Here is a 13,782-nt window from a genome sequence, read left to right on the forward strand (position 1 = left end):
AATGTCGGTATATAAGAATTCAAAATAAATAATAAATAAAATAAATAGATCTTAAGATGCTAGTTCATGCTTTGGTATTGAGTTTGGATTATTGTCATGCCTTCTATCAGGGCATTACCTCTACTGCTTTGAAACGTATTCAGTTATTGCAAAATACAGCTTCTCTTCCGCGCTATAAAGTATGAGTGCGTCACTCCTAGCAGATCTACATTGGTTACTGTTATTTGCAGAGCTAAATTTCAGATTTCACAATGGATTTTCATTGTTTGCATAGGGTCACTCAGAATATTATCAGACTTCTTACTGCACTATAAGCCTAACTGGTCATTTCACTCCTTTCAGCTTGATTTGCTTAGGATTCCTTCACCTACAATGATAAGACTAGAAGTTACTTGGCATTCTTTCAGTTATTTGGCTCCTCTTGGATTTTAGGCAAGAGGATAACCATTCACAATTTAGGGAAGGATGTGAAAGCATGGTTTTTTCTCACAAAAGCTTTTGTAAGGTTGAGTTAAACTTGATTTAGTGTTTGGTAATTTACTTTGTCTCTGCTCCAATATTACAGAAGGGCTATTGACATTTGCTTATAATTTATTATTACTAGTTTTATTTGATGTATTTTATATTTGTTTGGTATTTTATTTCTATGTTAAACACTGGACAAGTATGTATTATATTTGTTTTGTAGACTGCCTTGACGCTTTGTAGGAAGGGCAGGCTATCATTTTATTAAACTAAAGAAAATTCACTTAAAAAATGGGAATTTTCCTTATTGTCTGCTTCTTTGCTTATAGCTAGGGTTGCCAACCGATTGGCATTTGACCAGCATGACTAGTTTTCAAGGGATAAAGCCAGCTGCTGTTATGACCCTTAAATCAGCAGTATGATTGCTCGCATAGCTGGAAATTCTTTAGGTCTGACTCTGTCTGTCTGTGCCTTGGTGGTGGGAGCAGCGAAAAAGATGGACAAGAGAGAGTGATAAAGGGAAAGGTGCTGGGGCGATGGCCTGACAACACTTTTGCAGGGAAGAGGAACCAGCGCCAGTGCTGGGGATAAGCAATACTCAGTGCTGAAATGGCAAAGAGAAACTGGTGCCCTACATGGAGGAGGGAAGAAGAAACATACAAAACCTGGAGAGGTAAAAAACTGGGGAGGGGAAAGAGGAGGGAAGCTAAACCTGCTCCTGATCAGAGATTAGGATTAAATGGTCAATTTTCTCAGTGGAAAAGGATAAACAGCGGAGTGCCTCAGGGATCTGTACTTGGATCGGTGCTTTTCAATATATTTATACAAGATCTGGAAAGAATATGAGTGAGATAATCAAATTTGCAGATGATACAAAATTATTCAGAGTAGTTAAATCACAAGCAGATTGTGATAAATTATAGGAGGACCTTGCGAGACTGGAAGACTGCGCATCCAAATGGCAGATTAAATTTATCTATTTATTTAGGCATTTTATGTACTGTCGTTCCAAACGTAGATCACAATGGTTTACAAGATCCGCATACATATTCATTGTCAATGATCACATGCTGTGTGTTAGCATACACCTTCTAGTTCGACACCGCATTTTAAGCATGTCCTCGTTCAGAATCATAAGGAAATTACACTAGTTACTGTATATTCTAGATCATATTCGTGCATTTTCTATTCTAGTTCATATTTGTGCATTTTCATAGTCAACGGGAATACAGGTTCTAATCCTACTAACAATGTAAAAGGATTGGATAAGTTCTTGGAGGAGAAGTCCATTACCTGCTATTAAGTTCACTTAGAGAATAGCCACTGCCATTAGCAATGGTTACATGGAATAGACTTAGTTTTTGGGTACTTGCCAGGTTCTTATGGCCTGGATTGGCCACTGTTGGAACAGGATGCTGGGCTTGATGGACCCTTGGTCTGACCCAGTATAGCATTTTCTTATGTTCTTATGTACATCACATCAGTCATTATTACTGCTCACTCCAATAACATCAATGTGCATCACATCATTCATTGCTTATTGCTCGCTCCATTAACATTATCTCTGGTACTGATGTAGTTATCAGATTATTGGTCTTTTATATTAAATAGTTTGCTTTTCTGAAGAGCCATGTTTTCAGTTCACGCTTAAAGTTCTTTCTGTTATTTGACATATTGACTCTGGAAGAGAGTTCTACAACTTGGGGTCTGCTATGGAAAACATTCGGTCTAAAGATGTGTCCTGGTAGCTTCCAGAAAGCCTTCCACTAGAAAGTCCTATGGACTGAAGCGGAGGAGGTTTTCTGTATTTTGTGAGCAGAAGGCCCTAGATCCATTCTCCTGCCCCACTCAAAAAACTGCTTGACTATTTTCTACACCTATTGAAGGCTGGCTTGAAAACCAACTCCGTTAGAGTTCATCTCAGTGGAATTGGCGCACACCACCAAGGTGTAGATGGTACACCCAACTCTGAAAAGCCTAAATTCATACGTTTTATGCAGGGCCTGCTTCAATTGAAGCCTCTCCTAAGGCCTCCCGCTAAGCCTTGGGAACCTAGAAGTGGTGTTATTTCAGCTGATGAAAGCTCATTTTGAGTTGCTGCACTCCTGTGACCTGAATTACCTGACCTGGTCATATTTTTGGTGGCGGTCACTTCAGCGTGCAGGGTCAGCAAGCTCCAGGCCTTAGTGACGTATGCACCTTACACCATGTTTTATCATGATAGGGTGGTCTTGCATGTGCACCCTAAGTTCCTACCTAAGGTGGTGACGGACTTCCATCTTTATCAGACAGTCAATCGTTCTGCCCATATTCTTTTTTTGTATCCATTTGCAGCAAGACGAATGAGCCCTGCACAGTTTGGATTGCAAGAGACCCTTAGCCTTCTATCTGGAGTGAAACAGAAGCCCATAGACAGTCCACTAACTTTTTATTTCTTTTGATAGGAATAGGTTTGGAGTTGCCATTGCCAAACAGAAACTTTCCAATTGGTTAGCAGACTGCATCTCCTTCTGTTTTGTCCAGGCAGGACTGCATTTGGGGGTCATGTCAAGGCTCATTCTGTCAGAGCCATGGCAACGTCGGTGGCCCACTTGCGAGCAGTTCCCTTGGAGGAGATCTGCAGGGTTGCGACGTGGAATTCTCTCCACACATTCGCATTTCACTACTATCTGGATAGAGATGGCCGACTTGACAGTGGGTTCAGCCAATCTATCCTCCGGAATCTCTTTGAGGTGTAGAACCCAACTCTCCCTGCCTAGGGCCCATTGTTTGGGTACAGGCTGTCTCCCCCTCTGTTACCAATAGCACTGTTGGCATCTGGTTTGTGCTTGTTGGTCCCCTTTTGTGTTGGGGAGCAGCCAGTAGCTAGGGATTCACCCATGTGTGAGGACTACCATCCTGCTTGTCTTAGGAGAAAGCAGAGTTGCTTACCTGAAGCAAGTGTACTCCTAGGACAGTAGGATGTTAGCCCTCACAAAACATGCTCTCTACCCCACAGAGTTGGGTTTCTCCTATTTTTGTTTATTTCTATCATAATTCTATGTTACGAGACTAAAGAGGGCCCTGTGTGGACGTGTTTTTATTTTTATTTATTTATTTAGATTTTTACATTCTGCTTTTCAGCACTTCAAAGTGTGGATTAGGACAAGCTGAGCATGCTCAATATGCTCGGTCAAAGCTCCAGAAACTTTGACATAAGTTTTCCGTGCCAGGCTCAATCCGATGATGTCACCCATTTGAGAGGACTAACATCCTGCTGTCCTAGGAGAACACCTGTTACAGGTAAGCAACTCTGCTTTGCCTAAACTACAGAGGAACAGTGAGAAACAGCAGAGACAGAATAGGGAGAGAGTGAAGAGTCAGGAAATAGAGTATTGTGAGAAAGGAAAAGGGTTTTATAGCCACTGCCATGAAGACCCACATAAGAGAGGGTAAGGGACAGGAATTGAGGTGGGGTTGGGGGCATGGGCTGGCCACAATACCCAGTCAAGTTAACCTTGGGACCTCCCCAAAATTCAGTTCTAGTTGTGCCCCTGCAGTAACCCCTCCTCTGTATTCCATATTTATGCTGTACACAGAAGGCCGAAAAGACGCAATCTGGGGGACTCGGAGCATGTGTGTACTTTTGCACATCCCAATGGCTGCTGCAGTAACCCAAGGTGTCAAGGGAAGAGTTATAGGAAGGAGATTAAAGAATGCTGGAGCATGCCCTTGGTGTGTATTGACAATGCTATCTGGGTGCTATAATTGAGATCAATAATTTTAAATTGGAAGTTGTCTCATAGTATTTCTGCTGGTTTAGGAAAAACCGCTGCAACTCCTCCTGCGTTCTGCTTTTGTGGCAGCCTTGGGGACGTGCAAGAAGCACTACCTTGAATTCTAGGTATATGGCCACAGGTTCTGATAGTGAAGGAAGGGCATTTTGTATCTGAACTCTCTGAAACCAGTATCTTGGCAAATGGACCATGCAGCAGAATCCACAGGAACCATTAAGGAGCCTGGTTTTGTAAGTTTCAAACTTAAGTAAGGGTCCAAAGGTCTGGAATTTTCAGATGAACTTTTTTTTTTTTTTTTAGAAGATTCAAATATTTTCTTGACACTTATTGACAGTTAATGCTAATATTATATTTATGGTACTCTGGGGTGGGATGGGGGGGCTAACACTTGTAAAAGCGGTATTCAAACACTTTTCTTGAGTTCATACGGTTATATATATTTCATGTTTGTTACCAATAAAAAAGTTAAATACAAAAAGAAAAAACAAAATCCTTTCTTTCTCAGGATTTTTTTTTTTTTTTTTACAGTTTGTATAAATATGTATAAAAATATGTATAAGGGATTTCTACATTTGTCCTGTAAACTTTTCAGGCAACGTACCAGGGGCAATGATGATCCATTTTTAGCACGCATCTAAAAAGAAAATAAGACATTTATAGTCCACTTTAAATGCATTCCAAATCTAGATGTTTACACTTCTCTCTTTTTTATAACTATTTTAAATAACTTCAGTTCAGTGCTATCAATAAAAAAGACAAATAGAGCAGTATAGACAAATCTTTATGAAACTGTCCTAGGTTTATACAAATTTACTACATTTTGCACCTTTCCTATAATAAGACTTGCAAAAAAAAAAAAAAACAAGTAGACGATGAGAATGCAGCCATTCATAGCACATACTGCATTCCACACCCCTCTAGTAAAATTAGTAGTGCAATTCAGTCACGTGAACTGAAAATTACTTCACAGATCTTTTTATTTCTTAGCAACTTTTACTTTCCCATTAAATGGGCTGATCACACTAATTTACTTAATAGAAAACAAAGATTTGGTTTGTTGATTAACTAATTTTACCTGTGGCACGTTAACATGGTACTGCTTTTCTACTTTCACAAATGTTATCTCTGGCATGGGAACAACTTCCTTGAAAGGTGACACTTGTATAACTTTCAATAGGCCAGGAAGATTTATCATGGGAAACTCCTTGCACAAATAAGCTCTCCACCTCCTTGCCCACCAACTTCTTCCTGGTACTTAATAAAGTGCTAAGTTATTAGAGAAGCAGTCATGCATTTGGGGTCCTTTGCTTCTTTGTGTCTTTAATCCTCTCCATTACTTTTCCTTGAAGATCTAGCAAAAATCTGCTGTGCCAATTCAGTTAGCAGTTAAAAGCAAACAAAATCATTAAGAAACCATTTTTGACAGGATTTATATTTTATTTCCCGAGACAAATTAGTATATGAAGTTTCTGAAAGATCTCCTAGTGACCAGGAACACCATTATGAATCCAATACTGTTTTCAGCTAGATTAGTTAATACAATATTCAGTTCTGGATTAGTCAAACCTGGCTTGGCTCTATGTTCTTTTCACATTGTGGAACTACTCCAGGATTAAATGTGGAATAGTTTCCACTTATATTCAAGTTTCGTTCAGGAATTGACTATAAAACATCACTCACAGATATGTAATCTAGTATTAGTTACTCCAGAAATAACTAATTCAGGAGTAAATGTGAAACTCACTCACCAGTCTCCTTCCAGCGTTGAATACCTGCTGCAGTGAGTCTACAGCAGAGATGGTGAATTCCAGTCCTCGAGTGCCACATACAGGCCAGGTTTTCAGGATATCTACAATGAATATGCATGAGAAAGATTTACATGCACTGCCTCCATGGTACGCAGATCTATCTCATGCATATTCATTGTGGATATCCTGAAAATCTGGCCTGTTTGTGGCACTTGAGGACTGGAGTTTGCCATCCCTGGACTAGAGTAAATGAATATCCACTACTGGATAAGAAGTGCCCGAGTGTGTGAACTGCATAATTAGATTGGAGCACTGCTATGCAGATCCTCACCAGAACCCCATTGTTAGGCATCATCCTGGTTAAGCATGAATATAAAAATGAATAGGAACGATATCTAAAAACAGAGGTTGTGGCCATAATAAAAAAGCCGTATACAGTTATAAAAAAAAGTTACAATCATGGCACATAACTATCCAATATCTAGCTTTATAGTTTAGCAATACATATTCTTTGGTAGCACTAACTTTCAACCACCGTGAAATTCTGTACTATAGTTTTTCTATTAAATTTAAAACAGGTATTACATTATTAATTCTAAGCATAACAGGGGAAAATGAAACTAGGACCAGTGTGCCTTCAAGCATTTGTGTCTTCTACTCACTGCAAAACTGAAATCTGCAGTGATTACGAGGTAGAGGGACAGATCCAAAATTAATACATAATATATGTTAATCATTAACAGACTAGGAGGTGCATTTTAAAAGCCCCTGTGCGCACCAAAATCAGGAGATGCGCATGCATGTAGGGCTTACATGTGTCCGCCTATTTTAAAAGCTGCCCACATCTCCCGCTGCACGCACACCTCACTCAGGATCAAAAAGGGGCATAGTGTGGGCAGGGTGTGGGCGTTCCAGGGCGGGGCCAAGAGATGTGTCTGCAAATACTTACGCACATGGGTGTGTGCCCAGGTAAAGTGCTGAGTAACTTTACTTCTGCTATGGAGGAGGTGTAAGTTTAAAAACAAAACAAAAGCCATTCCTGAGGGGTTTAAAGAGACTGGGGGGAGTGCAGGCTATTAAATCAGGAGGTTCAGAGGACCTAGCTCTACACTGGGCGAACTGGTGGGCGAATTGGTCTTTGCATGGACATGCACTGCTTATAAAATTCCCTGATTTACGCAGCCAAAACCTGATTTGTGTGGTTGGGTATGCCTACTTGCAAAATTAGGCACACACATATGTACAAAAAGGCAATTTTAAAATGTATGCGCATATGTTATAAAATCATCACATCTCTGGGCCCGACACACATGCGGCAATATGCATCCGTGTGCCCCCTTTGAAAGTTACTGTCTGGGACTTTTATAAACAGAATTCCAGGGACTGAACAGCTCAGCTTCTGAGAAAATGTGGTCTGACACATCACCTCCCCTGGTTCCTTACACCTCTTCCAGGATTCAAAAGTCCTAGAAGAGATGGGAGATGCCTGGGGCTAACCATGCTGCAATCTCTCAAAACCCAGATGCCTGATTAACTTGAGTTATTCTGGTCTTCGATTGGTAATCTGGTTTTCTTACAATGACTCAAAGCAGCTAACATCAAAGTACAGTAACATTACACACAGCATAAATTCTACAAAGACATACATAATAAAATAAAATAAACAATTCTTAATCACAAAACATTCTACCACCCAACCTCCCCCTTTCTTGACTATCTGCCTTCTCTCACCGAGTGGCTAAGCAGTCAATAATTCCAATTTGCTCTCAATCTCCCATGCGCCAAATTGCTCTTGAAAGAGCTCCCAAAAGGTACAATGCTCTTTGGTTTGCCCTTTTTATGGAAACCCATTCCTGAAGCTCCCCGGGATTGCAAGCACTTGGGATATATGACTTCTGTCCTTCCCTTTTCTATTTTGTTTTAAAAAAGCGGACCAGTAATTTCTCATCTCCCTCAGTCTCTTGGCTGAACTTCACAACCCAAAAGCACCATGGCACCTCTACTAGTTTTTCCATAAGCGGAAACAAGGGAGGGAACCATAGAGCGGCACAGAGAAATAGCAACTTACATATCACAGGCAGAACAGTGATGACATCGATCAGGTTTAACTAGCTGACATCTGTCACAATATCGGATGGCTGTATTCATGGAAAGAGAGAAAAAAATTCAGATCCACAGCACGGAATTATCAACAAAAACATGAAAATGAATTAGTTTCAAGGTGTTCGCCTGGTGTTGCAGACATTTCTTTTTAATCTGTACTTATCTGTATCTATTTTGCAACATAACCTCTCTGTATTACTATTCTTTGATTTTTTTTTTTTTTACCTCTCTAGAGAAACATGCTTGAATTAGCACAGTAACATAGTAGATGATGTCACATAAAACAATTGACTCATTCAGTCTACTCATTTTTCCTGGTCTACACAGCTAAGAATATATCCCAACTGCCAGTCACAGAAGCTGGACTGCTTGTAGGATATCAACCTTATCTAAGTCAGCTTTTTGTCACCTTTCTCTTTGGGTCTCTACTCTCTCGGGTAAGAGAGTATACAAGTTTCCCTACTTCATCATCATTGTTTATTTCACACTTTTCCAACAACTGAATACCCAGGGTCTCCCAATTCCTGTCTGTTTTACCAACTTTATAATAATTTAAACAGCTATCAAAACTAGTGAGTCTGTTTCCCTAACATCTGACTTCTTATGTTCCAATGATTTTGTTTGATGGCATCCAGCTAACATCAACTTACTAGCATTGACCAGATTTGATTTCTTGAGAATTGTAGTGTGTTGAATTACAACCAGCTACCCCAGGATGGTGGTTTATCTGTGCCTTTTTTTCCTCATCACCCCCTTGCTTCTGTTCTTGAGGACTTGAAGGGTGAGTTGTTTGCAATACTGCCACTTGCTAACCTTGTTCCTACCACTGTCCTCTAAATTTCTGCCAAGCATGCTTGAATTCTGCCATGGTTTTGGTTGCTATCTCTACCAGTATGCTATTCAAGACATCTGCTATCCTCTTGGTAAACAAGTATTTTCACAAGACTTGCTGGGGTGAAAAGGTCCTTATTTGCCTACAACTATTATGTTGTTTGTTTTTTTCTAACAGCCAGCCATGATTCAACAAAAAAGCAATTGTTAGAAACTGGTAGCTTTTAATTTTGTTGCAGCATAAACTAGTTAGAGTGGATTCTCCAAATCTTTTATTTTAAGAAGGGTCAAAGGAAGGAAAACGTATTTGGAGGCCTCCTTTTTCAAAAACAACAGGATGAATTCAGTAATTGGGCTATAAATGTTCTACCATATATTGTGAATTCTTTTCAGATTAAGTGTATTATTATGAAATACTGGCCTTTGGGGGTTCAATCTCATGAGACCTTTTCAAATCTGTCACCTATGTTTACCTTTAAGAGAATATGTAGTTTATGCGATATTCTGGTATTTTCACGTTTGCCTTTATCCAGACTAGATGCGGTCATCAAAGTTGTAGTCACTGTAAAACGTGTCCCCTCTCTCTAAATGTGGATTGTTTCAGTCATCAATAGTCAGGGAAAGTGCATCTTTTAGGTAGTATATGTGATATTATGTCTATGTAATTTAATTTACATCAGGAGGATATCTGAACATTGTAGTTCAATTTGTCTGAACGGTTTTGAAGCTCATTGGTAGGAATGTGGATACATGGTTGATGATTGGTTGATGATATAAGGTTGATATAAGGTTGATGATATAAGGTTTTTCATTCTGCAACAATTGACATTTAAGCATGGAAGTAACATTGATCATTATCTCCTTCATCAGGAACAGAAATGGATTTTTGAATTAGGTTCTTTAGAGTTCTGCGGGCTTGAACAACAAAACAGAATTGGAAGTGTTTCTTTAAATTTTGGTAGTATTAAATTGAATGGGTAATAGCTTTAAGTAGATTTGTTGTTTTGATTGGCTGGTTTCAATTTATTTGGTGTTGATTTGAGAACAGTTTTTGAGAGTGCTGAATTTGCAAGATGGCAAGATGGTGTGTAGCCTTTGGTGAAGAACGTTTTACCAAGGAAGGAACTAGTGAGGCAGTACAGGACCGTATCCAAAGTTCAAAGGAAGCAGGGGAACTAACTTGTTTCAAACACCTCAATAAACGGCCTGATTTTGAAAAGTATTTACACACTTAAAAATGGGTTTTACACGTGTAATGCACTTTACACGGGTAAATGGCTTTTGAAAATTGCTACGATAGAAATTACATTTACACATGTAAATCATTTTGAAAATTACCCCTTAGGTATTTATTGCGGCTCAAAGTTCAATGATGGCATGAATACAATTCTGTATCCCCCCCTTTTTTTGTCCCTCCTGATGCAGCTGTTGCCGCAAAACATGAATGTGTTGGGGGACAGAATTGTATTCATGCCATCATTGAACTTTGAGCTACAATAAACACCCTTGAGGTGTTTGAAACAAGTTAGTTCTCCTGCTTCCTTTGAACTTTGGATAAGGTCCTGTAAGAGGACTTATATGCTACCGTCTCACTAATCCCTTCCTTGACCTACTGATTGTGTGGCTGGTGTTCTCCACTTGTTTGTTTGGAAGAACATTTTATGTCTTCAAGATTAGTAAGGATATATATTTTTTTATTCTATTGAGTGAATGATTTGGGGGTTATTTTGATTTTATGATAAATGATTGCATTTTTGATTTTAATGAAAACACTATGGGAGGCTCTTGATGAAGGATCATTGCCCCTGAAAAAGCTTATTTATTTTATTTATTTAATTTTATTAATTTTCTATACTGATGTTGGTATATATTCACACCGGTTTACAGTGTATCTTTAAATAGAATAAAAAAACAAACTACAATTTTTCATAATAAAACAAAATACAATAAAATTAAACCAATCAGCAAACATGTCAGGCGATGGTGTTTTTGATGATATCTGTGCATGATTCATTTATGCTTTGTATAACTGTAAATTTCTTCAGATATTTCCATTATTGCCATGTTGGCATGAGATTGTACAACCCTCCATTAATTGGATTGCTGCTTGCTTTTTTGACACATTTATGAGATATGAATTGAAGCCTTTGAGCAGCTTATGCCTTTTGGACTCGAATACTTGGTGCAGCGTCAGGATATGCATTTGTTAATATGATCTTGTAAAAGCAATGACATCAGAAGCAAACAAGCTTTAAAGTTATTTTTATTTGTACATGATGGATTCTGATACAGAATGAAATGCTTATTCTTTCTTTTTGATTGCTGCTGTTTTTGTCAGCTGACACATGAAATCTAATGTTTTGGGCTATTAATAGGAACCTTGTTTTTAGTTTTTATTTTATTTTGCCTGGAAATTTCAATTTGATAAAAATTATCAGTGGAAACAATGACTGTTATAATATGCAGGAAAAAAAATCAGTGGAAAATTTTTTCCTCTGATTTCTCTCTTTTTATCACATTGAAATCCCCAAGAAAATAAAACCAAAACTGAAAACAAAAGTCCCAAGCTATTACCTAACTAACCAATTAATTTTTGTTGTCACCAGAGTTAAAGGAAGTGCAAAAATGTTTTTTGCCATTGATCAATAAGCTAGCAATTCTTTGATTTGTTCAAGGTTGGGGTTCTATGTATTTTCTTAATATATGTGTGTATGATTGGATGGGGTACTTTGTTTTTATCAAAGGGCCCTCTGTAGTATGTTATTATGTCTGTTTCATTCATTTGAACGTATTATTTGTATAACGTGTTTGGTGGCTATACAATATATTTTTCAATTTTGCATGTTTTCATTTATCAAATTTAGTTTGACTTGTTTAAATAAGGAGATGGGTTTTTGAAATTGTATTTATATATTTTATTCTGTATAACAAATTATATTATTTTGTATTGTTTTGATAAATCTTTAATGTACTATACATCATTTTTTTGGGGGTATTATGTGGTTTAATTAATACAAATAACGTACAGATTTTGTTTTGGGAGAGGGGTTAGGGAAGGTAAAGGGGTGGGTGGTTTTATAATCCTTGAAACAATGTGCATTTTGTTAAGGATATAGGATTTGTCTTCAGATTTTGGTTGAATTATTTCCTTGAAAGGCTCATCCAACTTGTTACTTCATTTAAATTGCCTAGTACTAGGTTTGGTCTGTGGCTGAACAGCAGTGCTCTCTTATATGATGTAAGACACCCAAGTTCAGAACTTCTGAATTTTTGGAGGCTGCTGTATCTAAAGTGAAATTTTCTCCTGGCTTGGGACTTGAATAGCATTTGGAATAGTTCAGATATCCCTTGACACAGCCACTGGATATGGTGAATGTCTGTGTTGGATGATGTATAAGTGATTATGTTTTATAAGAACTGAAGACATCAGGAAGCCACTTTAGAATTGTTTCACTATATTATAGCAGTTTGCATAAAAAACTCATTGAGGGCAAATATTTATAGGCTCGCATGCACAGTCTTTTCCAGTAAGTGCTTTGTGATACATATGTATTCCCTCCCAAACTTTTTCCATGTTTATTTTGTTTATAATGGATTACTATTTGTGATGTCAATCTAACGCACTTTTATGAGATTGTTATTTTTCAGTTGCACATATACCCATGTTTTTAAAATGAGTTTATATGTATTTCTTTAAGGGGCAGTATACTGATGATTGTGACAGGGTGCAGGTCCTTATTCAGCACCAATTAGTGGAAAGGCAAATAGCAAAGAATGTTCAAAAAAGCAGATTAAAGGAATTTAGATCCTTATTTACTCAAATTTATTTCATACTGGGGAATATAAGATATTTTCCACAGGAAAGCTCATGCTGCAGGATACAAGATGTTTTCTCTGATCACTGTTCAACCTCACAAACACTGAAAAGAATTCAATATCACCATGAACATCTCATTAGAAATCTGGATGTCATGTTCTTTGAGAGTATTTATTTGACTGAATATAGTAGTTTATAGTTACTTCCCTTGTAATACAAAATAAACTATTTTAGTTCCCAGTACTAGTCAAGTTTCTCATGAAACAGAGATTAGAACAACCGTTTATGATGTCAAAAATGGTTGCTATTACTACAATAGGAATTCTCTTTGGAAATCAAAGCAGTTCACATTCAAAGTTTTGCTCCTTGCCTCTTGTAGCTGTTGTTGTGTAGATTGGTAAATCTTTAGCAGCTCTTTTTAGAATTTCTTGCTGGGACTCTGGCACTTCTTCTCTTTCATACTGTTCTCTATCACATTTGGATAAGGAAAACTGCAAAAGACAAAAGGAGAAGTTGTCTTATTGCACCGATTCATTTATCCAATGAGGCCTACAAATGAAATAAGTAAGTATCATGCAGGAATTAAATTGCCAGCAAAACTGATGAAAAGAGGGGGGGGGGGGGGGGGGGGGGGAGATAAATATAAATGGTGACAATGAAGGTAGTTTTCAAACCAGTGCATGTGTATAAAATAGCCTGGCCACACACACAAGTGTGTCAAATTTTAAATGGGCACACAAATCCCGCTTCTACTACATAAGCCAGGGGATTTTAAAAGAAGCATATGCCCACGCCGTTCCCAGTTTACCAGTTCATCTACCAGTTCACCTACTAAACAGCTAGGTCCTCCAAACCCCTCTGGGTTTGATAGCTTACACTCCCCCCAGTTACCCCAGACCCTTTAAACCCCTGAGAAATAAATTGATCCTTTTATTTGATAACATACATGTCATCCATAGCAGAACTAAAGTTATACGGCAGGGGACCTTGGCGTGCGCCGAGACACACAAGTATTTATGCGCACATATCTTGGCCAGGCCTT

At 38.2% G+C, this 13,782-nt stretch overlaps 1 protein-coding gene across 2 annotated transcripts in view; it reads right to left on the reverse strand.

Annotated features, from left to right (window-relative positions):
- The window catches only part of ZDHHC20 (zinc finger DHHC-type containing 20), a 171,937-nt gene that overhangs the window by 61,160 nt on the left and 96,995 nt on the right, over positions 1-13,782 (reverse strand). For both annotated transcript variants that reach the window (XM_029602531.1, XM_029602532.1), the window contains exons 4-6: positions 13,111-13,231; positions 8,058-8,127; positions 4,843-4,875 (exon numbers count right to left, since the gene is read on the reverse strand). In XM_029602531.1, the coding sequence (XP_029458391.1) occupies positions 4,843-4,875; positions 8,058-8,127; positions 13,111-13,231 (224 nt within the window). The remainder of the gene's footprint in view (positions 1-4,842; positions 4,876-8,057; positions 8,128-13,110; positions 13,232-13,782) is intronic.

Source organism: Rhinatrema bivittatum, chromosome 5 (assembly GCF_901001135.1).
Source record: "Rhinatrema bivittatum chromosome 5, aRhiBiv1.1, whole genome shotgun sequence".
NCBI classification, from domain to species: Eukaryota; Metazoa; Chordata; class Amphibia; order Gymnophiona; family Rhinatrematidae; genus Rhinatrema; species Rhinatrema bivittatum.